A 23,298-nucleotide genomic window follows, 5' to 3' on the forward strand; every position below is an offset into this window, starting at 1 on the left:
TTTGCCATTTTTACAAACGTTTTGGCCACAATATTGAGACTTGCTATCATCGCAACAAATCAGCTGTTTCAATTTCTCCTGCTACTGTTACTAACACTGAGAATGTCCAACCAATGGCTCTCGTCTCTGCACAGTCTAAGTCTTCAGGATGCACTTTCACCATGTCCACAGATGACCTTAAAAACATCATCACCAATATCATTCGTATGGTTGGTAATGCATCTTATTCCTCTTCTCTTTCAATTTTATTTGGTATGTTTCCTTCCTCTTGGCTTACGGATTCTGCTTGTTGCAATCACATGACACCTCACTAATCCTTATTTTCTGAACTCAAACTTGCACCACACCCTCTTAATATTCGCACAGCAAATGGTTCCACAATGTCTGGTCATAATATAAGTTCTGTTTCGACCTCCAACCTCTCGGTTCCTAGGGTATTTAGTATTCCTGACCTTTCTTATAATTTATTATCTGTGGGACAATTAACTGAGTTGGGTTATCACATTATATTTTATTATTTTGAGTGTATTGTGTAGGATCCGAGGATGGGACAGGAGCTTGGGACCGGTCCCAAAGTTGGGTATATGTTTCCCGTGGACAACCTTCGTCTTTCACTTGTTGCTTCTATTTCTGTTGCTGTAGCTACTACAATTTCTTCAATTCCTTCCCTTGCACTTTGGCATGCTGGACTTGGTCACACATCTTCCTCTCAGGTACAACAATTGACTTCTAGAGGTTTGTTAGGTTTAGTGTCTACATAAAATTTTGATTGTTTCATGTCAGTTAGAAAAACAATCAGTTTTGTCTTTCAACACTAATGAATCAATATCCACTGATATCTTTAACCTTATTCATTCTGATGTTTGGGGGCCTTCATTTGTCTTTAGTATTGATGGGTCTCGATATTTCGTTGTCTTTGTTGATAATTACTCTAACTATAGCTGGATTTTTAATATAAAACATCGTTCTAAATTATTGCAAGTATATTTTAATTTTGCAAAAATGGTTGAAACTCGATTTTCCAAACGTATCAAAATTTTTAGATCTGATAATGCTCTTGAGTACACTAAATATGCTTTCCAAGCTATTTTGCATTCCTATGGCATTGTTCATAAACTAACTTGTCCAAGTATCACTCAGCAAAATGGTAGAGCCGAACGAAAACTTTGTCATATTCTTGACACTGTTTTTGTTCACCTTCTCTCTGCCAAAGTTCCCACTCCTTTTTGGGGCGAAACTACTCTTCATGCTATTAATCGCATTCCAAGTCCTGTTATCTAAAATCAAACTCCATATGAGTGCCTTTTTGGGTTACCTGCAGACTATCACCACCTTCTCTCCTTCGGTTCTGCTTGTTTCATTCTTCTTCAACCACATGAGCATAACAAACTTGAGCCTCGGTCAAGGCTTTGTTGTTTTCTTGGCTATGGTGAAACTCAAAAGGAGTATCAGTGTTATGATCCTGTCTCTCATTGTCTTCGTATCTCCTGCAATGTTGTCTTTTGGGAACATCGCCTCTTTGTCGAGCTCTCTCACTTCCATGCCTCCCTATCTTCCTCCTTTGACTTAGATCTTTTTCCAGATGAGGCACATATTCCTTCTGTAGTTGCTCCTAATCCTTTTGTAGTTGCTCATGATTCTCCTGTAGACTTCTTTGTCCAACCACCAGATATCATTGATCCCTTTCCTATTTCACCCTTTAATTAACATGTGGAAGATGAACAGGTTGAAAATAAGCTACCTAACCCCAACCCTGAGCTTAGGTCCCCTGCTCCTGCTCCGCCTGAAGATCTTGCACAAGACATTCAACCTCGTCATTCAACTCAGGTAAGATCCATTCATACACATTTACTTGACTACCATTGTTACACTACCCTTGCTACAACCTCATACCTATCGTGTGCCTTTCACTGACCCTTTATAGTAGATTGCAATGAAAGAAAAACTTGATGCATTATCTAAAAACCATACTTGGGATTTGGTGACACTCCCCCTTGGGAAATCTATGGTTTTTTGTAAGTGGATTTACAAAATTAAGGCTCGTTCTGATGGGTCTATTGAGCACTACAAAGCTCGTCTTATTGCAAAAAGTTTTACACAAGAGTATATGATTGATTATAAAGAGACCTTTGCTCTGGTTGCTCATATCTCATTTGTTCGTACCCTTTTAGCTATTGTTGCTGCCAGTAAATGAGACTTTTTCAGATTGATGTCAAAAATGTATTCCTTAATGGGGATTTAAGTAAAGAAGTTTATATGCAACCTCCTCCTAGTCTCTCTGTTGACTCAAACAAGGTTTGTTACATTCGATGTGCATTTTATGGCCTTAAACAAGCTCCACGAGCTTGGTTTGCCAAATTAAGCTCTACCATCTCTCGCTTGGGTTACATGGCCAGTTATTATGATTTTGCCTTATTTCTTCGTCACACTGACAAAGACACTATTTTACTTCTCCTGTATGTAGATGATATGATTATAACTGGTGATGACCTTAGTGGCATTCAAGAACTCAAGGATTTTCTCAGTCAGCAGTTTGAGATGAAAGATATTGAACATCTCAGCTACTTCTTGGGTCTTGAAATCACTCATTCTACAGATAGACTTTATATTACTCAAGCCAAGTATGTCTCTGAACTCTTGTCTCAAGCTGGACTCACTGATAGTAAGCCTGTTGACACTTCAGTTGAGTTTAATACGCATCTGACTCCCTCAGGGGGAAAACCATTATCTACTTCCTTTCTTTATAGATGCTTGGTTGGCAGCCTAGTTTATCTCACTATCACTCGTCCAAACATTTCTTATGTTGTTCACCAAGTGAGCCAATATTCGTCTATTTCATGATCGACTCATTATACTGCTGTTCTGCGCATTCTTCGATACCTAAAGGACACTCTCCTCTATGGTCTTTTCTACTATGCTCAGTCTCCTCTTATTTTTTGTGCATTTTCTGATGCTGATTGGACAAGAGATCTCACTAATCGCAGGTCTACCATTGGTTATTGCTTTCTTCTTGGTTCTTCTTTGATTTCTTGGCAAAGTAAGAAACAAACTGATGTGACCCGCTCCAGTACTGAACCAAAATATCGTGCTCTTGCCGATACCACATCTGAGCTCCTTTGGCTACGATGGTTTCTCAAAAACTTAGGTGTGTCTATATCCTCTGTTACTCCTCTTTATTGTGACAACTAGAGTGCCATTCATATTGCTCACAATGATGTCTTCTATGAACGGATTAAACACATCGAGACCGATTGTCATTTTATCCGTTATCATCTTGTTCATGGTGCTCTCAAGTTGATCTCAGTCTCCTCTAAAGATCAGCTTGTAGATATCTTCATCAAGTCACATCCTAAGAGACGCTTTCGTACTTTGGTTGACAACCTTAAGTTGGTCTCACATCTACCTTAAGTTTGAGAGGAGTTGTTAACGTGTATAATGTTGTGGGCTTTAAGCCCAACTAGATTACTTGTATAACATACATTCGTGTAGTACACTCTTACTTGTACTGCACCCATATGCCTTCTATATAAAGGCACTCATGTATATTATTTCACGGTGAAAATACAATACTACAGATTTCAGTATTTCTAACAAGTGCCATTGTTGATTTTTGTTATAAATTTTGTTGAAGTAAGCTCAAATTTTTCTTTTCTATATATATTTTTCAAAATTGCTGTTTCAAATTTTTATTAATGTAGTCAATCACTTGCACAAACTAATAGATATCCAGACTAGTTTGATAAATAAGGGCGGTGCCATTTTCTACTGGGGTACGAGTTTTGCTTGTCCACAAATTAGTGGTGGTTCTCTTAGCTAGCTAGTGCTAGATATCTAATTTGATTTGTTAACCTGAAGGACGCTTGAGTCTGAACACAGATTGGAATTCTATAATAACTCACAAGTAAGTCATTGTACATTTCTGATCTTGACAATATTGATTACATGTCTGATCTTGGAGTCGACAATATTGATCACATGTCTGATCTTGGAGTTGGTCGGATTAGTTAAAAGAGTTTGAATTGGACAAGTAAGTTGGGGAGATGACAGTGAAAGGCTTTGTTTTTTTTTTTTTGGCCGTGTCATTTTTCAGTTAGTGACAGAAAAGAGAGGGGAACGGAAATAATAAATGTGGCAGAAATCTATGGGAATTAGGGGTAGTTACAAAATATAGATGGTAAAGGCATTTGATCTACTGCAGTTTTGCAGTTGGAACAAAAGATAGGCTACGAAGAGGAATTTGAACTTTGAACGTGGAGTTGTGGACAGTTCATAGCCTTTCCTATGATGTCATTATCTTATAAAACTAAATTTCTAAGGCAAATCTTATATATTCTTGGTCTAGCAGAAGAGCCAACCTGAGTATAAAACATCAAATTTTATTTTTTTTCTAATAGAATATTTCAAATTTCAAAGTAGTTTGATGATCTAGCACAAAATTTATTGTATAGACATTTGGTGTTGCATCTAGGAGAAGCCTGTATATATATATATATGTGCCGAGATGTTGGTTGACGGAATATTTAGTATTTACGTAAGGTGGAACGTTTGGGATTTATTTTGGCTCACTTGCTGTCCAGTTGCCTTAATATAGATTTGAAGATTTCAGCCAAGCTTACAAGCACATTCAATGGACGCAACCAGGCCTATGCGAGAGAGAGAAGTTCAAAAAGTGAAAAAGATCAAAGGTAAAAAGTTAAAAATATTTTGATTTAATGACGGGGATTAAAATCAATTTTTTTTTTTTACTTTCAATATTAATCATTAAAAAAATTGTTGCTCGGTGCACCGAATCTCAATCAAAAAGGGGAAACTAGAAGCTTAATTGGGATTTACCCTTCTCATTATTATTATTCGGATAACTTCTCAATGTCTTCATTGGAAATACTATAAGTGCTAACTAGCTAAGCTATGAGGCTTTTAGCAGATCTACACTTATTATTAATGTTGTTATTATTATTATTATTATATTTATCATCTTACAAGAGGTGATAAAAGAATAATTCCAACCCAAATTTTATATCCAATGGATCCTTTTGTATTTCATTACACGTTGCTCTATTTGTCTACATGAAATTTTATTCATCTTTACCATGCTATTGAAAGGATGCCATGTCTTTAAAATTAATCCCAAATTTTGTGTATTTCCAACGGGAAACAATCAACATGCCTGTCCGCGTTATGGGGTGCAAGTGCAACAATTTACAAAAGTAATAATAAATGAAGATGCAAGAAAAGGTGCTAAAAAAGAAAGAAAGAAAGATAATACATTATTTTCATCCTCATCCGCACGCAAATGCAGAAAGAGAGTATACACGATACTTCATACCGAGGAGCTATGTGTGATATTTCCTCCCCATTTTAAGGGGGCCAATTCAACTATAAAAACAAATAGTAGATGAACTGTTAGCAAACAGCATTTCAGATTCATTTTATATTTTCTCTCTCTCTATCTTTTACCTATTAAGGGATTGAAGTAACTGGAGTCCCCCACTAGTAAATCAAGCATATCATCAGGAGTTAAAAAAGTTGTTCCGCCAAGAAGCAATTCAATTTCAGGCCTTCCACTCTCAGATAAAGCCTCCTGAGCTTCACGTACCTTGTGACACAGAAAGAGGACAATGTCATGTTTCTTCTTAAGGTAATGAGGTTTCATGTTTTTAATAAGTAGAAAAGAATCGTTTCAAAAATACATTAAAGATCTTTTCAAGGGGAAAGGCTATCATAACCTCCATTCCAGATGAGCCTCATTTGGGAAGGAAGTAAAAAATTATTTGTAATTGGATTGTTATTCAAATGCTTTAAGTATAGCAATAAATTGTTGGGAAAAGCAAAAGAAAAATAAATTTAACGAGCTCAAGAAATTCAGACCTCGAGACCATTGATGCCCCCAATAACAAACACCAGAATGACGTTTTGGTCAGCAAGACTTGGTTTTGCCTGCAGAACTCAAAAAAGGCAATCTTAGCTTATTTGAACTATTGAAGCAAAATTCACATGAGTTATGGGGACCAAAATTTACCTGCCCAAGGCCAAATCTTCCAAACCCACTTTTGAAAAGTCGTCCAACAGTAGAGGAATGGTACTCCAATCCAGGTACATCATACTTGCCCAACACCCTTGTTAGAAGTTTATGAAGTAATCCTTTACTTGTATAGGGATCTCCACTGAAATTACTTTCTAAAGACAACGTCCCATCCCTCAATGGTAAGTTCCTCCTCTTCAAGCTAGATAATTTATGAAGAAATTTGAAAAGGTTATCCACCCTATCACGCAACTCCAACTTCAGCTGCATGTCGCCATATACTTGCTCTTTGTTATTATAATTATCAGCATCTTCATCGCCCCAGCTAGCCCATTGATCATCGTCAAAATCGTCAATTTCTGATTGATTTGAAGACACTTCTTTGGTTTTCTCTGATCTCATCCTGTTTAGATTGGCTTCAAGGTCTTCCCTTAGACCATGCAAAAATTCTAGTTTTGCTATTGGTGGGTTTTCAAGAATAGCATCCACAATTGCCTCTTTCAACAGATGCTCCTCTTGCCAAGAAAAAGGACCATCTGACCCAGATGTTGGGAAATTCTCACCAGCCAATATATATCCAGTAATTGTAAGCAGTAAAGCATCTTGAAAAGAAAGTACTCCATGTGAAGGCTCTGTTTTGCCATTCTTCTGTCCATGCGATCCCATCAAAGCACTCTTATTGACAAGATCACCAATTTGAGCAGCAAGACTCTGGGTTGTGTCTCCAGCGCTAGCAGTCAATATTTTCTCTGCACTGATAAATGCATCCCATGTGGCACAATGTGATTCATCAAGGGCAACTACTGTAGCTGCAGCTAACTGAATGATTCCTTTGTTTCTCATCAGAGATGGCTGACTATTAGCCAATGCTTTGATCATAGGTTGCAACTCAGACTTTGTAACATAGCCAGGACGAGATTTCACATTCACGGTTATATTTTCCCGACGCAGAGTTTCTTGGAGCCACTTCTTTACCAGAATGCCCCCATCCTTGGTCCTCCTATCCATTATAGCTTCCAAGTATGGTGTTCCACGAAAATTTTCAGTGGAGACAAAGGACCCACTAAATAGCTCAATCTCAGAGTGAAGGGGCCTTTTATCGTTAACTTTGTTGCTGAGATTAGTTAAATCTACAATTTGAGAAGCAGAGTTACTAGAATCCCATGCACATAGAAAAGCTTCGATGCTTTCTAGAAGCCGAAAATTATCTATTTTACAATCTTCTTCACTTAAAATCTTTTGAAGTGGGATCTGAACATCAAGAGGAGTGCGTTGCAGTTTAGAAGGGCCATGTTTGAGTTGGGTTTGAGAGCCTTTAGTTTGGGTAGATGATGTTGTTCGTTCCCTATGAGGCAAAGATGAGAACATGCGATCAACAAGTGAGTCCCCATGGCAGCAAGGGGTTAGAAGATCAAGTGTGCGGTCAATGAGTAATAAACCTGCTGATCGTCTACGACGGCCTACATCATAAAGACTTGACATGTCTGTCAATATCTTCCCAACGGTTTTTGACAAATCACCAATGGAAAATATCTCCATTTTCAACTCCATCTACAAGATTAAGAAAAATAGACCATGGTCATGAAGGGAACAACCTAAACTTACCACAGGGGAACATTTACCTGTCAACTCCTAAAAAAACCAACATATGCTTTCAATGGGGAAAACATCATTTCTACTCTTACCTGATAAGCTATATATCATGGAAAGGACTGTAGGGGTATTTAGGTAAAGAGTTAAGCACTCACGCACCCATATGGGATAGGACCCTTGATCTTATCCTCAATCCTTTGTTTATCTGGCAACAAGATGCCATTTGGTCCAAACACCCTTGGAAGTATTTTGGCATTTTGAACTTTAGATATAAAAGCTAATATTAGAAACAAGGGCTTTGCTAATTTAATTTCACTTCCATAGCAACTTATTGTTCATGAATTTGGACACAGGTAAGATATAGAGTACCTAGACTTAAAGGATAGGCATATCTGTTAAAAACATAGGAAATAAATTGTACTAACTCTGGAGCTCAGCATAGCAATAAAAGGCAACATATTAAAGGTTATAGCACACATAGAGCTTATTACCTTGGCAGCCAGATGGTAAAGAAAATGTGCTGTAAGAGTTGCCCCAGGAGGAACATCATCACCATCAGAAGGTAATCCAGTACTTAAGGGAGGCAATCCAGGACTAAGGGAATCCTCATGTTCAGCCGATACGTATGCTTCGGCAATTGATCCCTCTGAAGGTAAAACAAAGACTCTTGGTGAAAAAGGACACAAAAGCATGGGGAAGTGATGCACAGAAACAACCATTTTTTGTCCTACATCTTCTGCATGACCTATCAGATTATTATTGTATATATCTCTTCCACTTGAACTAGCTTCAATGCGAGGAAAACCCCCTTCACTGGACATGAGTCGTGACCATCCTTCATCTTCGAAGGGTAAATTATCCTGTAAGCTTTTATCTTCTGGCTGTGTAGACTTTGTCTCAGCTTTCTTAACAAGTTCCTCATAATCTTGGACAAGCAAGGATTCATATTCATGAAATGCATCAGGTCCCAGAGGTGAATCAGGATATGCAGAGTGAGATATCTGCATTTTGGTATAGTATTTGATAAGATTCAGCAGCAACAGGCAAAACGGATGGAAAATAAATAATTTATTTAATGCCCTCTCAGATCCTGTAACATGGATATCATATTTCTAATTTAAACTATTAGTTGCCAAATAAATTTCCATTCACACAGATTGAATTATCTGGTGCAGTGTGCAGGTTAAAATCTTGAAAGTGGCCACTTTATGCATAAAATGTAGAAGAAAGAACCGTGTTCAAACTACCCCACCCAGGAACCCACTCAGATGGGACTTATACTGGATAATAAACCTTTTTTAACTACTACAACAAAATAATTGTACAAAGATAAAAAGAGGTATGTGGATATGGTATGTAGTAATGAAATTTTATGGTTTTCACTTTCCATAATTTCAATAAGGTTAGAACCATGTAGCTTCAAACTATGGAAGGGTTTGGGACACGAAAGACATTTTGCAAAATGTATACTGCTAGAGTTCAAATTAAGTGGTTCACCAATCAAACTCAGTGGCAGAAACCTTATATGTCTGGTTTTAAAAGGTAAATATATTCACGCAGGAATATTCACTGGTGGCAACCCAAAACAATTGACAGAAACTGGGAATAAAATCTTTACCCAGGATGACATTTTTCTTTTCCTTATATAGATAAATAGGGACATTTTTTTTTTTTTTTTTATGATTCCTCTTTGAGACATTATCAGTAGAAATGGGTCTCAAATGCATACATCTCAGAAGCATAAGTAGTAATGCCCAGGACATTAATATGAAGTAGCAAAGAAATTTCATGGGTGAACACAAGCAAAAGTACTCAAGCTAAGAACATTTGTGAGAGGAACTTTTCTCCTTTCTACAGATCTCCCAGTCCTGGGTCTTGCAAAAACACAGGAGAAAAAACTTCGATTTCAGTTTTGGTACAGCAGTCAAGAAGTCCACATATAATTTTATATTTTTTTATAGGCAGACAGTGGGGGAGGGGGAAGGTGGGGCTTGAACCACAAACATGGGGCACCACAAAGGATTCCATTACCACTAGACTATCACTTGAACCCCCATTCACATTAAATGATATTGTCCTCATGAGTACCCTTTTAAATATAAATTTATTTGATAAAATCAACTGGGGTTCTTATTCTTCTCATTCGGATCAAACAGTCCAAGTGTTCAACTAGTTTTTAATCAAATTAATGAAATTACAAAATATAGGGCCTTGAAAAGTTAAAGCAAGAATTATATTTAATATGATTATCAACAATTAAAACAAGGAAAAATTAATTTAGTTTACATGCAAAATGAAAATTATACACGACATTCAGAAAAACATTGGCAAGTGCAGAAATGATAAAAAGAAAAAAAAGAAATAAAATGAATAAACTGCAGCCAAAAGCACTAATTAGCACCTCTGAGATTGATGTAAATATAATACAACGACGAACACCTTGATGTGTGCTTAGGCAACGTAAAATATACCGATGCGCATCACTTAGTAGACGGGATGTGATGACCACTATTTTCCTTGCAGCATCAGATTTTGAGTTCCAATCAACCACCTAGAGTCAAAGCAAATACAAATTACAACATGCTTGAGATGAGAGCAATAAATGGTGTCTTATCTACAATGGTTGGCTATCATAGCTAGCATGCACACACACACATACACATATTGATACAGACACTTTCTGTTTATGAAGTAGGTTCAAATGTGAAGCCATTCAAACTTATTCATATCAGGTTGAAAGAAGCAATAAAAGACATTTTAGGAGACACATGACCCTTTTAGTTTACCGCATCAAGAGAACACATGTTCTCCAAACTGCAAACTGCACGTACTCCAAGGTCCAGCAACACAGGAAATGCCCCAATAAATTGGAAACTTTCTGTAGATCCAGCATCAAGGTAAAGAGTAGCATCTTCAATGTGCTCTGATATCTAAAGACAAAGGTGAATATAGAATATTAGAATTGATCAACTCAATGTTGGACTGAGATAATCACACGTCGAGTTAATACCATCAATAAATTTTCAAAACTCAAAAATTCATGCAGCACAAGTTACAGAACTGCAACTGAGAATTTGTGATGGCTACAGATAATACCATAAAAACCTCGGTTTGTCTTATCATGTAAACCAAATTTTATATCAACTAGTATATAATCCATGCATGTGCACGATACAATTAAAAAAAATTACAATTACACACATATATAGATTCAAATTATACTCTCTCTCTCTCTCTCTCTCTCTCTCTCTCTCTCTCTTTTATTTTTTTTATTTTAATTTCTTTTGGATATACACATGAGTTTACTCTTTCTTTTTTTCTTTTTTTGTTTATTGAGGTTTTGATGATTTATTTATATTAGACCTTTCGTCTTTTGCACCTCATTAACTCACCTAGAAAAAAAATATTTAAATAAGACACGTAGTGCAAAATTAGACAACAATTGGAATCCAATTTAAAATCTAATTAGATTTTCTTTCAGCTTTACCTATTAATATATATATATATATACAGAGATTGGATGTTATTTATTAAAGTTACAAACCCATTTACCAAGAAAGCCACATAGAATTCCTTAGGACTTTAAATGTTTGATTCTTAGACTCATTTATTACTTAGGCAGCACACAATGATTTACTTATTTCTATTTTTGACTGACTCTTGACCTGCCAAGGGCTGGTTTCTCAGTTCCAGCAACAATGCAGTGCTTGCTGCGTCAGAAAGCTTATACAAGCAGATTTCAGCTTGCTTACTAGTTACTACCCATTATTCATCACACTTCTTTAACCACCTACCATTGTATATAAGCCCAATCATCTAGAAACTAACAGCCCATTTGGTCACTTTCTACCAGAGAAAATAAAGAAGTGAAAAGAAAAGCAAAGAAAGTTACATTGTTTTCTCAAAACTGAAATGAAAATAAAAAGAAGATATCTTTTACACCTTTTGTTCTCACATCACTTTTCTCCCAAAGCTACCTATTTTGAAAACCAATTTTGGTGGGCCTCTAAGGAAAATTTTAAATTATTTTCTTCCCTCATTCTTTCCTTTTCACTTCTATTTACTAACCAAACAATTGAAAATAATACAAATTTGAAACTTTATCTTCTTTTCCTTTCTCTAGTAGTAAACCATAAGCAGTGTAAAACATCAATCATGGTGTTCAAACTCTAGTATTAATATGATTTTTAGGTAATTAAGAGTGTGTTTGGATGAGCATATTAATTTGCTTATTTTGTTTTAAAAAATAAATAAATAATCTGTGTCAAAGTGCAATTGTACTTAGAAAATGTCAGGTTCTAAAAAATTGAAGGTGAAAATAAGTTGGGTTCTTAAGCTAAAACAAACGGACAATAAGAAAAATAAATTAAGAATACAGATAGCTGATTGACAAGAGTAAAGACTTTGGCAACTAAAAGGAATGAACACTGCTGCAGAGAAATATCCTGACATATTCAGGTACTGAACAATAACTGTGCCACCTGTCCCAATCCATGACACTTGTAAACAAACACATATAACAAACCGTGCACATATCATTCAAGGATTAATGTTGGAAAGTGTCGGTAGTCTATATAAATTTGTGGAGTGTGGAGAGGGGATGGGGTGGATAAGTTGTGTTGGAAACATTCTTCTCGAGGGGGTTTTGACGTTCGATGTTACTATAAAGTCTTACAATCCCCTTCTCATATGTCTTTTCCCTAGAAGTCTGTGTGGAGACCAAAAGTGCCAACAAAGATTCATTTACTTTTACATAGCCAGAGAATTGTGAAGCAAGGGTTTACACTTTTGGGGGTATCTTGGGTTATGTCTAGTGGTGTTGTGGAGCTTCTAGCTACTTGGCCAGGCAGTAGGCATAGAAATGGTGAGATTTGGAACATCATCCCTCATTGCCTAATGTGGGGTATTTGGCAGGAGAGGAATTCTCAGATTTTTGAAGGAACCAAGAGATTGATTCATGACTTCAAGCTGTCTTTCTTCCAGACATTGCTTGGGTGGATGAACGCATCAGGTGTTTTCAACTTTACTTCTTTGTCTAGTTTTCTTGATAGTTGTACTTTTTATGCTTCTAAGTTAAAATTTGTTTTCATGTGTTCCTCAGCACACTTCCTGTGTGCTCTGTCTTTTTGTAGTAGTTTCTTTTCTTTCAATGAAGTTTTATTATTTATATAAAAAAAAAAAAAATTGTTGAGGCCAACAGAAAGCTCAAATTGTGTTTTTATTTTTATTTTTTTTAATTCAATAGTTGGGGGTGGGGGATTTAAAACTTGGATGTCTTTGTTGAAAACACCAAAAGGTGACAGTTGAGTTACAAGGCTCTTCACAATAGAAAATTCAAATTATTGAATTGCATGCGAAATGAATCGTTCAAATTTGAACTGAAATAGTCTAATATGATATAACTTGAAGGATACATGAAATTTGTTCCTTTAGTTAAGTAATGTAGGGTGTAGGAGTAACCAGAGACAAGTTTTACAATTCATGCAGCTTCTGTTTTCCTTTAAAAACTTTCTCTCTTTCACTTCAAATTATGAATGTCAAAGAATTACTCAAACCCAATGGATGCATTGGTCTTTCTATTCAATATCATTTGCATTCAAAAGCCCCCCCTTCCCCAAAAAAAAACCTGTAGATATCAGCCAATGACTAGACACAACCATTGCATAGGATACTTATATGGCAAAATTCAATATATTCACAAGCAAATGAATAGATAATGAAGTAACTTTCAAAAAGCATGTCCTTTAGACTGCAGCAATTCAACATTCATCACCATTTTTTTTTTTTTTTTTTTTTTTTGACGAACCTGGTGAATGGAATCAATGCAAGATTTTGTCACATCAACCAAAGCCATGTTTCAAGGTAACAGTCTTCACTCTTCAGTAAAAGATGCAAGGGCAAACCCAGTAAAATAACAAAGAAACTCTTAGATCATTCAATAAAAATTCCAATCTTTATGAGTTGATAGGCCAATTATCCGCATTCGATCAAATTCCTCTTTCAACTCATTTTCAACTAATAAGCAACCTACACATTTAACCCCATATTAAAACAGTGTCAAAATTATAAAGAGATCATATAAGAGGTAATGGCAAATCAGCTCTATTCCTTCAAAGAAATTTTATATTTAAAAAAAAAAAAAAAAAAAAAGTTTTCATCAAATTCCATTTTTCTTGCTTATCCAGAAAGTGATTTAAGTGACACTTGGATTTCAGTTCCTAAAAGTTGCACTAAGCCAAAAGTTCAAGCAAAGACAAACACATATTTAATTATGAAAATTCAGCTATTAAGATTTGGAGTAACTGAGCCAAATGAATCACACATTTTCACATATACACAGCCGTAAAAACGACACTTTCAAAAGTTTAATTCTCTGTTTGGTTGCCAATAAAACTTACGAACAGGAATTCTAATTTTTTTTTTTTTTCCTTTTAGATTAATCTAACATTTTGCTTCATGCATTTTTTAGGCATTTAGTCTGAGCGGAAGGGTCCAAAAATCCGAATTTTCAATAAAAACCCGAGATAATGGAATTTTACTACATTTTCTCGGCAACCAAACAGGAAGCAATAATGCGATGAGAACAATTGTGGGGTTTGATAGGATTACCTTGAGAATTGAGATCCCAATGGCGCTGAAGAGAAGAGAGCCCTCTCCCTCTCGTTGAGCGTCGGATCGGAGCCTCGGGGTTGTTCGTGTTTCGGACTTTTGGGACTTGGGCCTTATTGTAAGCACGGACTTGGATCCCCCTTTTTACTTTTAACCTTACCATTTTTTTTTTCTTTATTTTTTTTTTAAAATGAAAATTACATTTTGAAATTTTTTTATTTATTTAAAGTGTCAAGGTTTTTTTACTTTATATGATATTTCATATTTTGTGTCGGATTTTTAATTTTGTTAATTTTTTTTAAGTCATGGTTTATATGATGTTTAATATAAAGTTGAAATTGTTGATAAATTTTTGTATTTGGTCACTACTCACTAGTTTAAGTTTTCTTACAAATAGTATTGTCACTCTAGTTTTAAGTAATAGTTTATCGGATATTTATCTCTCTATCATCTTTGTTTAATAACTAATTGTTGATAAATTTTTGTATTTGGTCACTACTCACTAGTTTAAGTTTTCTTACAAATAGTATTGTCACTCTAGTTTTAAGTAACAGTTTATCGGATATTTATCTCTCTATCATCTTTATCGGATGGAGTTTTTATACTGTGCAGCTTCACCTAGGGACCTGACTTGTAGAATCATTAAAAGAGTTAGGTGGGAGAAGCCGCAAGTAGGTTGGAAAAAATTGAATACAGATGGAGCTTCTAAGGGTAATCCGGGTTTGGCGGGTTGTGGTGGAGTGGTTAGGGATGAGAATGGTAGTTGGATTGCTGGGTTTTCCAGGCGTATAGGGGTGACTACAAGCTTTGAGGCTGAGCTTTGGGGGTTTCGAGAGGGTCTCATCCTTTGCAGCAACCTAAACATTCAATCTTTACTCATTGAACTTGATGCTAAAGCTGTTGTGGATATTTTTCTTAATCCAAACTATCAAAACAAAGTTGTTTCACCAATTTTGGATGACTGTAGGAAGTTGTTGCTTCGGTTTCATCAGGTTCAGCTTAGACATTGCTTTCGCCAAGCCAATCGCTGTGCGAATATGTTAGCTAGGAAGAGTATTGAACAAGATGTTGTCTCTATTTCCTTTAATTGTCCGCCTGTGGACATTAGAAGTATCCTAGATGAGGATGCTATTGGTTTGTATGTGAACAGGGTCTGTTTTGTTTATGATGTCCCTGGTTAGTTTTGTTGAATGAAATCTTTTTATAACCAAAAAAAAAAAAAAAAAATCTTTGTTTAATAACTACCAAATTTATTTTATGAGCAAGTGTTAGTCACTAGTTTCTCGTTTTCTCTTCTCAAATATTGTTTAAAGTAACAAAGATAAATACCATAGATGGATGGAAGTTTTAAATTCAAATTAATCCATTAATTTGAGACTTTAATTAACAAAATAAGAATCTTTATCTATTATGAAATCTTATAAAATATGGGTCTTTTTACTATAATTTCTCTCTTTGTACTCCTTTAAATTGGCTAGGGTTTTAAATCCCCCAACTATCGAATTATAAAAATAAATAAATAAGTAAAGCCCACATTGGTTGAATTTTTAATTAATGTATTAAAATATCTTAAAAGATAGCTCACCAAATGATGTTCCCTTACAAATTTGGATTTTTAAAATAAGACCAACAATTTGGGACCAAAAGAGTAATTCATTATAAATAGAGGGTGTATATAGATGATAAAGCCTAATAATTCAATAAATCGTTCGTATGAGCAACCAATCCAACTTGAAAGCAATTTGGTTTTGGTTTTGCTTATACATCATCATAAAAATTAAAAGAAAAAAGAAAAAGAAAAAAAGTATTACTTATATATTTTATATAAGCTAATTTGTTAATAAGTGCTTTGAAACACGAGTTTAGGTGTGGTTAATTGTCACATAGATAGAGCCAAGTTGAACATATCCTATCCTATCATTATCAATATCAACATTACAAAAGAACGCTAATAGAAAAAGCATGTTTAGGTGTGAAGCTTTAGTGGGAAGGGCGAAGAAGAGAAGCTTCATTTACATTAAAGAGAGGGTCTGGAAAAAGCTTCAAGGTTGGAAGGAAAAATTGTTAGCCTAAGCGGGGAGGGAAGTACTCATTAAGTCAGTCATCCAAGCCATCCAAATTAAACAATGAGTTGCTTTAAACTTCCCAAAGGATTGATTAAAGAAATTGAAGTTCTCATTCATAAATCTTGGTGGGGGTATAGTGGAGATGCTAGAAAAGTGCACTGGGTGAGTTGGGAAAGATTATGTGAAGCTAAGGAAGTGAGAGGTATGGGGTTCAAAGACATTGAAAAATTTAATAATGCACTCTTGGCAAAACAAGTGTGGATGATGAATAATCCAGATTCTTTATGTTTTCGAGTCTTCAAAGGTCGTTTCTTTCCCAATTGCTCTATTCTTGATGTGGAGGAAAAGGCCTCGGGGTCCTATGCATGGAAGAGTATCCTAAGTGCGAGGGATGTCATTAGGAAAGGTATGGTTTGGCGAATTGGGGATGGTCAGACTGTGCTGATTAAGGAGGATAACTGGATTCCAACAAGGACTGGTAGTGTCCCTGCCTCTCCTCTGCCTGTTGAGTTACCCGATCCTAAGGTTGGTTGTTTAATTAACCATGAACTGGGCATTTGGAAAGCTGATTTGGTGCATCAACATTTCCTTCCCCATGAAGCACGGTTGATCTTGGGCATCCCTTTTAGCCTAAGATTCCCATTTGACCATGTGGCTTGGGTCTCTCACGCCCTCCGATAGATTCTCCACTAGTAGTGCTAACAAGTTTTTGGTTGCCACAGCATCAACTCGTCAAGCAGGGAGCTCCAGTTCTGATCAGCAACATCTCTTTTGGAGAAGACTTTGGCGGTTATGTGTCCCCAATAAAATAAAACACTTTATTTTGGAGAGCTTGTGACAATGCTCTACCAATTAAGTGTAATTTGAGGAAACAGCAAATCTTTAGCTCGGATACCTATGAGCTATGCCATGGTGCTATTGAGGATGCCCTCCATGCTCTCTAGCTTTGTAAAGGGGTAGAGGAAGTGTGGAAGGCTTTCCACTGGGCTTAATCTGCGACGTCCCCCCCTCCCCTGAATTTTTGTGATCTAATGGACCGATTTTTGCAGGTACAAGATGACTATCATAAGGAAATCTTTGCGATTTCTACTTGGCTATTATGGAGTAGGCGAAATGCCTCTCATTTTGGACGTCCTTCTCCTTCATTGGAGTTTGTCAGCATCAGAGCTGGTGCCTTGCTGTAGGAATTCATAGCAGTTCAGGAGGATGATCTTAGCTTGCCCGAATCAGCGGTGATGCATTAGTGGCGCCCTCCAGAGCATGGAACTTATAAGGTGAATTTCGTTGCAGCGGTCTTCAAGTCTTCTAATTCTGCTGGAATTGGAGTCATTGTTCATGATTGGTGTGGCCAAGCCATCGGAGCATTATCTATGTCAATGCTGTTGTCTAACTCAGTCTCGAATATGGAAGCTTTAGCATGCCGTTAGGCGGTTCAGTTCGCTGTCGATCTTGGTCTTCACAGAGTTATCTTTGAAGGAGATTCGGTGACTATTATCAATGCGGTTTCTCAGGAAAATGCAGCATTGTCTACGTATGGAATTATTGTGGAGGATATCCTTAGTCTTGTTCCTTATTTCTTGTCCTTTGAGTTTGTTCATGTACCTCGTAGTGGTAATACTGTGGTGGATGCCTTGGCTAAAAGAGCTAAGGAGTTGGTTGGTTGTCAGGTTTGGTCTGCTGTTATGCCGGATGACATTACCCCTCTGGTGGGTTTTGATGTTCATTAACCTTTTGCTTTTTAATAAAAAAAAAATATATATATATATATATTTTTTTTTTTATGAAATAATATTTTTACATATTTAAAAAAAATCAATTCGCGTAAAGATATCAAGGAAATCACATGTAATGATAGTGAAATTATTCGTGCAAACCATCAAAAAAAAAAATTTTATTCGTGCAAACTAATGAATTATAAACAACTAGTGTGTAATTCTAATGTTACATCTTTTTTAAACCTTTAAATTTAAGTAGATTCAATAAAAAAAATCATCAATAATATTAATATTTTAATTAAGATTTCATTAATTATTTTTTATTTATTATATTTTATATCTATTTCTAGGGGAAAAAAAAGTGTTATATTCAAGAACTATTTCAAAGCCAAATTAGACTTTGTCAGAGAACCAATTCCAGAGACAGGACTTGAGGGACTGGCAAAAAGCAAGTGATAAAAATGCAGCAAATCATTTTGACTGGATTAGGAAGCTTTACAACTACATGACTCCACACAAACTTTGTACAAGCTAGTTCTTGGGGGAACAGATATTTCAAGGACAACTTCGACAGATTAGTAAAAGTGAAGAGAAACGCAGGAAAATATAACATTTTTTTTGGGTTTAGAGATAGATATAAAACATAATAAATAATTAATAAGATTTTAATCAAAACATTAGCATTAATGAGAGTTTTTTTTTTACCATTAGATCTACTTAAATCTAAAGCTTTAAAAAAAGTGTAACTCTTTAGAGTTACACCAAGTGTAACTTGAACCCATCTCATCACAATTATACATTCTTTTTAGAAGAGTTTCAAATTATATATAGTATTAGCTTTTTTTTTTTTTTAAACTATACATTTTAAAAATATGTAATGGTTTCTCATTATATATATATATATATATATATTTGTTTTTTTACCCAATAATTTACTTGCCACAAATATTTTAAAAAAATAAATAAATGAATACATGGCAAAAAATTAGACTCCAATTAAAATCTAATTTAGAATCTAGTTAGATTTGGACTCTTCGATTTTTACACTCAATAATTCACTTGAAACAAATTTGAAAATTAAATGGGACACGTATTTCATATAAGTTTTTGAATTTTTATGCTAAGTGAATTATTGTATCAAGATTCACGAAACCAATTCCCAAGAAAAAAAATCAATAAAATAAATGATAGTAACAACAATAGGAAAATTCAAATAAAATTTTGAATTAAATTGTAACAATTTGAATCAAAAGTTCCAGTAGAAAGACAAGGTGGAGTGATCCGATCCACTCCAAGAAGGCGACCAAACTTGCGTAAATATAGAATAATAAATCTCTCTCCGAAAAATTTACATTGTTCATAACCTTAACCTTCATTGGAAGTTTTAAAAACATAGTGACTTGCATCTACCATCCAGACATCTGCAGCTGGGTCTTCTCCAATTTGCATGAGATTCCATTGATCACTAAGTTCCTTTGTAGCCTGCAAAAAGTATCGTCCATCGGTCCATAGCAGTGCTTTCTTCATTGTTATAAGTGTCAAACCTGAACAAAAAGCCAAATATAAGGATAGTGAATTTTAGGCATAATGTGCATCTAATCACATATTAGCAATTTATAACAAATGTAAAGATGCAAACTTTGTAAGTGAATAGTAAGCTAAACTCAATGCTAGAACCAAGAAGAAAGCACTTTAATCCGAAACTCAGTGCAAATGTAAAGATGCACTTTGTAAGCAATTTAAAACAAAGATGCAAACTCTGGCTCTTTTATCTTTTTAGAAATTCCTTGCGTTCACCATTTTTTTTTTTTTACTGAATAGTAAACTCAATGCATTTCATCCCTATAAAAATAGTCACGTGTAACCATCCTAATGGCTGGATGCTATGTACCCAAATCAAGTTCTTATTGTAATCTCTTTGTTTTGTACGTTTAGCAGCAAAATTAAGAAAACTTAATTGATATAATAACTCACTTATCACAAAAATTCAAAAACTTATATGAGCTACGTGGCATAAAATTGGAATTTTAATTTGATTTTCTCTCAGTTTCACCTATTATTATATACTAGTCACAAACCCGCGCGTTGCACGTGATAATTATTTTTATGGTTGTTTTATTAAAAAAAATTTCTTTACAATTTAAACTAATTTAATAATGAGTAATGTATTTCATAATTATATTTTTATTTATTATAGGAACAATCATAAATGTAATATAGAAACAATCCAAAACACCAAAAAAAAAACTTAAACTTAAAAAAAATTAATAAAACTTAACAATGATTAATTGAACCAATATTAGGATAAATTTTTTTTTTTGATAATCTATTAAAGTTATTTTCTTTGTAAAAATTATAATTTCGGCCACCCAAAACATATTATCAAGTAAACAATTATTAGCAAAATCTAAGAATTAAATTTCTATACATGTATTGTTATAAAATAATAATAATTAAAATAAAATTGCAAAAGTTAAAATTTGTCACCTATCCGATTATTTTCGTTTGGCTAGCATTTGCTTTTCTTTAAATAAATGGCATTATAGAGTACTTTGCCCACCACAAAGGATTATAAAATAGACAAAAATTAGTAAAGTTTCATAGTTTAACATCTAAATTGAGCACTATAAAAAATGATGCTATATAACAGAATAAATAGCAAATTATCCAAAGCATGCTAGGTAATAGAATAATATTATATTTTTATATGCTATATTTAATTCTTTAGAACGCAATAGGATAACATTTAACAATAAAGGAGAATAAATAAATAAATAAATAAATAAAACAACAACAACAATTTTAAAAAAAAAAAAAACTAAATCGCACGAACCCAAAATAAAGTTTTAAAGAATATAAAAAATTATCAACCTAAAGTAGAGATGCAAGAAAAATAAAAAAATTCCACCAAAAAATTTAGAGAGAGAGTCTCTCTCTCTCTCTCTCTCTCTCTCTCTCTCTCTCTCTCTCTCTCCGAGAGGGAACCCTTTTTTTTTTTTTTTTTGTGAGGGAAAACTATGCATAGAATAGAAAAGATAGTGAAAAATTTATAGTAAGAAGGTGTGAATAAGAAGAGACAAAAATAAAGGAAGATAAAAGAAAAGAGGAAGAATGATATTAATGTAGAGGGTAGTGAGGAGATGAAAAGGTAAGGGAGAGAGAAAGATTGAAGAAGTAGTGGGGAAATGAAATGGTAAGGGAGAGAGAAAGGTTGGAGAAATGTAATATTAAAAAAATAAATGTTAAAAAAATTATAGAAAAATTGGAAAAAAAAAATCCTAAAGCTTGAAAGGCTTCAACGTTTGTTTTTTTTTTTTTTTTTCCTTTAAGCTTAAAAGGCTTACACAAAACTTTAAAACTAAACTGCAAAGGTTTTGGGTTAGGCTTGATAGTTGAACTAAATAAATAAGAGGTGGGCTGAATTAATTATACAGATTTATTATTGGGTGATAGTGGAAGTAAATAAGTAAATAGTGGATTGGATTTATTATAAAGTGATAGTGGAAGTAAATAAATAAGTAGTGGGCTACATTTATAAGACTAAAAATGGTAAAACCCATTTTAAAATTGTAGGACAAATTATATATTTTTTTTTAAAATGACGTGGCAGCTGATGTAGCACAACATGAGAGCAGTAGTATTAAACGCTACGCTTTAGCTTTTAGTAATATATAGATATAGATGATGCTACACAGAATCAGTAGGTTGAACACTTCGGCTTTGATGGGCTAATAGTTGTAGCGAAGGCCTGCAAGGATGAACACACTATCAAAGGAGACCGAGGTGGACCGGCTAAACACCCTCCGATGGCTAAGTTAGTTTCTAACAATAATGGAGTTACAACTTTTTTAGGAGTAAAGTATCAAAATGCACTTACCTTTGTTTGATTCAGACCGGTCCTTATATAGAGAACCTTGGAGCAATTATTGGTTTAGTAACTTCCCCAAGATTCATGGAAATCAGGGATTCTAGACATAACTTCCTCAATGGCTATAGAAGTTACAACCGTTAGTGGAAGTTAAGTACTTAGGAGAAATTAGTGGAGATGAACACCGGTTGATTAACCGCTCCAAGACTCTGTGGTTTGAATCCTCCACACACGTGAGGTCATTTATACTTGAAGATTTCCCAAATGTTATGTGGTCATCTGTGTGCTTTGCTCATAGATGACTCTTTGTTCATAGACTGACGTTGTGTGGTCGTCCATGTGCTTTGTACATGGAAGACTCTTTTGTCCAGGCGATCTGTGGTCATTTGGCTAACTAATGCTCATGGACGATTCCTCTAGACAAACTAGAGATGGTAATTTTTGCAATCCCATTAATAGATATTGATTGTGATGTCCTTTTTGAAAATTATGCATTAAAACTCATAATTTGGGTGTATATTACCTAATAACGTGTGCTCTTAATTCCATACAAGTATCTAGTTTTAATTGATGTTTTATTTCACTCTATATACCATACAATCTTACCTGACAACAATTTTCTTGCCTATAATCCCAATTCTCTCTCTCTCTCTCTCTCTCTCTCTCTCTCTCTCACACACACACACACACACACACACACATCAAGCCCATACAATCATTTATTTATTTATTTAGGAATCATCCATAGAATCATAGTTACTAGATATACGATATGTAGCATACTGAGTGAAAAAAAAAAAGGTACGGTATCATAAATACATATTGATTATGTTCATAAATCATGCAATACAAATATATGTATCATATGAATTGTATCGTATTGTAAAATCACACGTATCATACAATACATACATACTGTTGATGCTCATTTTGGGAAGCCCAGTAGAAAGAAGAAGCCCAGCAACATGGGCAGAAAAGAGTTAGCAAATAGAAATAAAAATCATTAAGCTCAAGCGATAAGAATAATGGATCACAGGCCCATGAAATAAACAAATGGGCCTTGAGGAAGCAAATGGGTCTAAAGGAGCCTGGAAAGAGAGTAGTAGCAAACCTATGGGCAGCATATGATGTAGAAAAGTAAGAATGGGCCATAGCAAGTCCGAAGTAATGCAAGCAAAGAAAGTAAGGGATTGATGGCAACCCCATGAGCCCCAAGGATGAAGGATAAGGTAATTGGGATAGGAAAGTTCAAAGAAGTTAGTAAGAGCCCATAGGAACACAGAGTTAGGAAAAGGACCAAGAAAGCCTAAGAAAAGAAAATAGGCCAAGGATGCCCAAGAGGAAATAAATGGGACAAAAGAGCCCACAAGCAATGCAATGCAAAGCCCAAATGACCATATTAAGTCATTGAGAGAAGAATGAGCA

The 23,298-nt window shown here is 34.8% G+C and overlaps 1 protein-coding gene across 3 annotated transcripts; it reads right to left on the reverse strand.

The window, feature by feature from the left end:
• Positions 1-5,239: 5,239 nt before the first annotated feature.
• Positions 5,240-14,358, reverse strand: LOC112033255 (sec1 family domain-containing protein MIP3). Of its 3 annotated transcripts, none has more exons than XM_024066035.2 (9): positions 14,225-14,358; positions 13,422-13,492; positions 10,402-10,545; positions 10,017-10,166; positions 8,107-8,616; positions 6,020-7,573; positions 5,869-5,937; positions 5,458-5,596; positions 5,240-5,376 (listed from the first exon to the last, which is right to left on the reverse strand). In XM_024066035.2, exons 2-9 carry the CDS (start codon positions 13,467-13,469, stop codon positions 5,321-5,323), a joined length of 2,670 nt encoding a protein of 889 aa, XP_023921803.1. In that variant the 5' UTR covers positions 13,470-13,492; positions 14,225-14,358; the 3' UTR covers positions 5,240-5,320. The 3 variants fall into 3 exon arrangements, with proteins under 3 accessions (XP_023921803.1, XP_023921797.1, XP_023921811.1); XM_024066029.2 differs by having other exon boundaries at positions 13,422-13,642; XM_024066043.2 differs by having other exon boundaries at positions 5,240-5,596; positions 13,422-13,642.
• Between the last annotated feature and the right edge of the window lie 8,940 nt (positions 14,359-23,298).

The sequence above is a fragment of the Quercus suber genome, unplaced genomic scaffold, assembly GCF_002906115.3.
Source record: "Quercus suber isolate HL8 unplaced genomic scaffold, Cork oak 2.0 scaffold_849, whole genome shotgun sequence".
In the NCBI taxonomy this organism is placed as follows: domain Eukaryota; kingdom Viridiplantae; phylum Streptophyta; class Magnoliopsida; order Fagales; family Fagaceae; genus Quercus; species Quercus suber.

Excerpts from the sequence above, each read along its gene's own strand:
- LOC112033255 (XM_024066035.2), bottom strand. The coding sequence starts at position 13,469 with ATGGCTTTGGTTGATGTGACAAAATCTTGCATTGATTCCATTCACCAG. Across the intron at positions 10,546-13,421 it reads GCATTGATTCCATTCACCAG|ATATCAGAGCACATTGAAGA; the intron begins GTTCGTCAAAAA and ends CTTTGTCTTTAG. Across the intron at positions 5,377-5,457 it reads TTACTTCAATCCCTTAATAG|TTGAATTGGCCCCCTTAAAA; the intron begins GTAAAAGATAGA and ends TTGTTTTTATAG.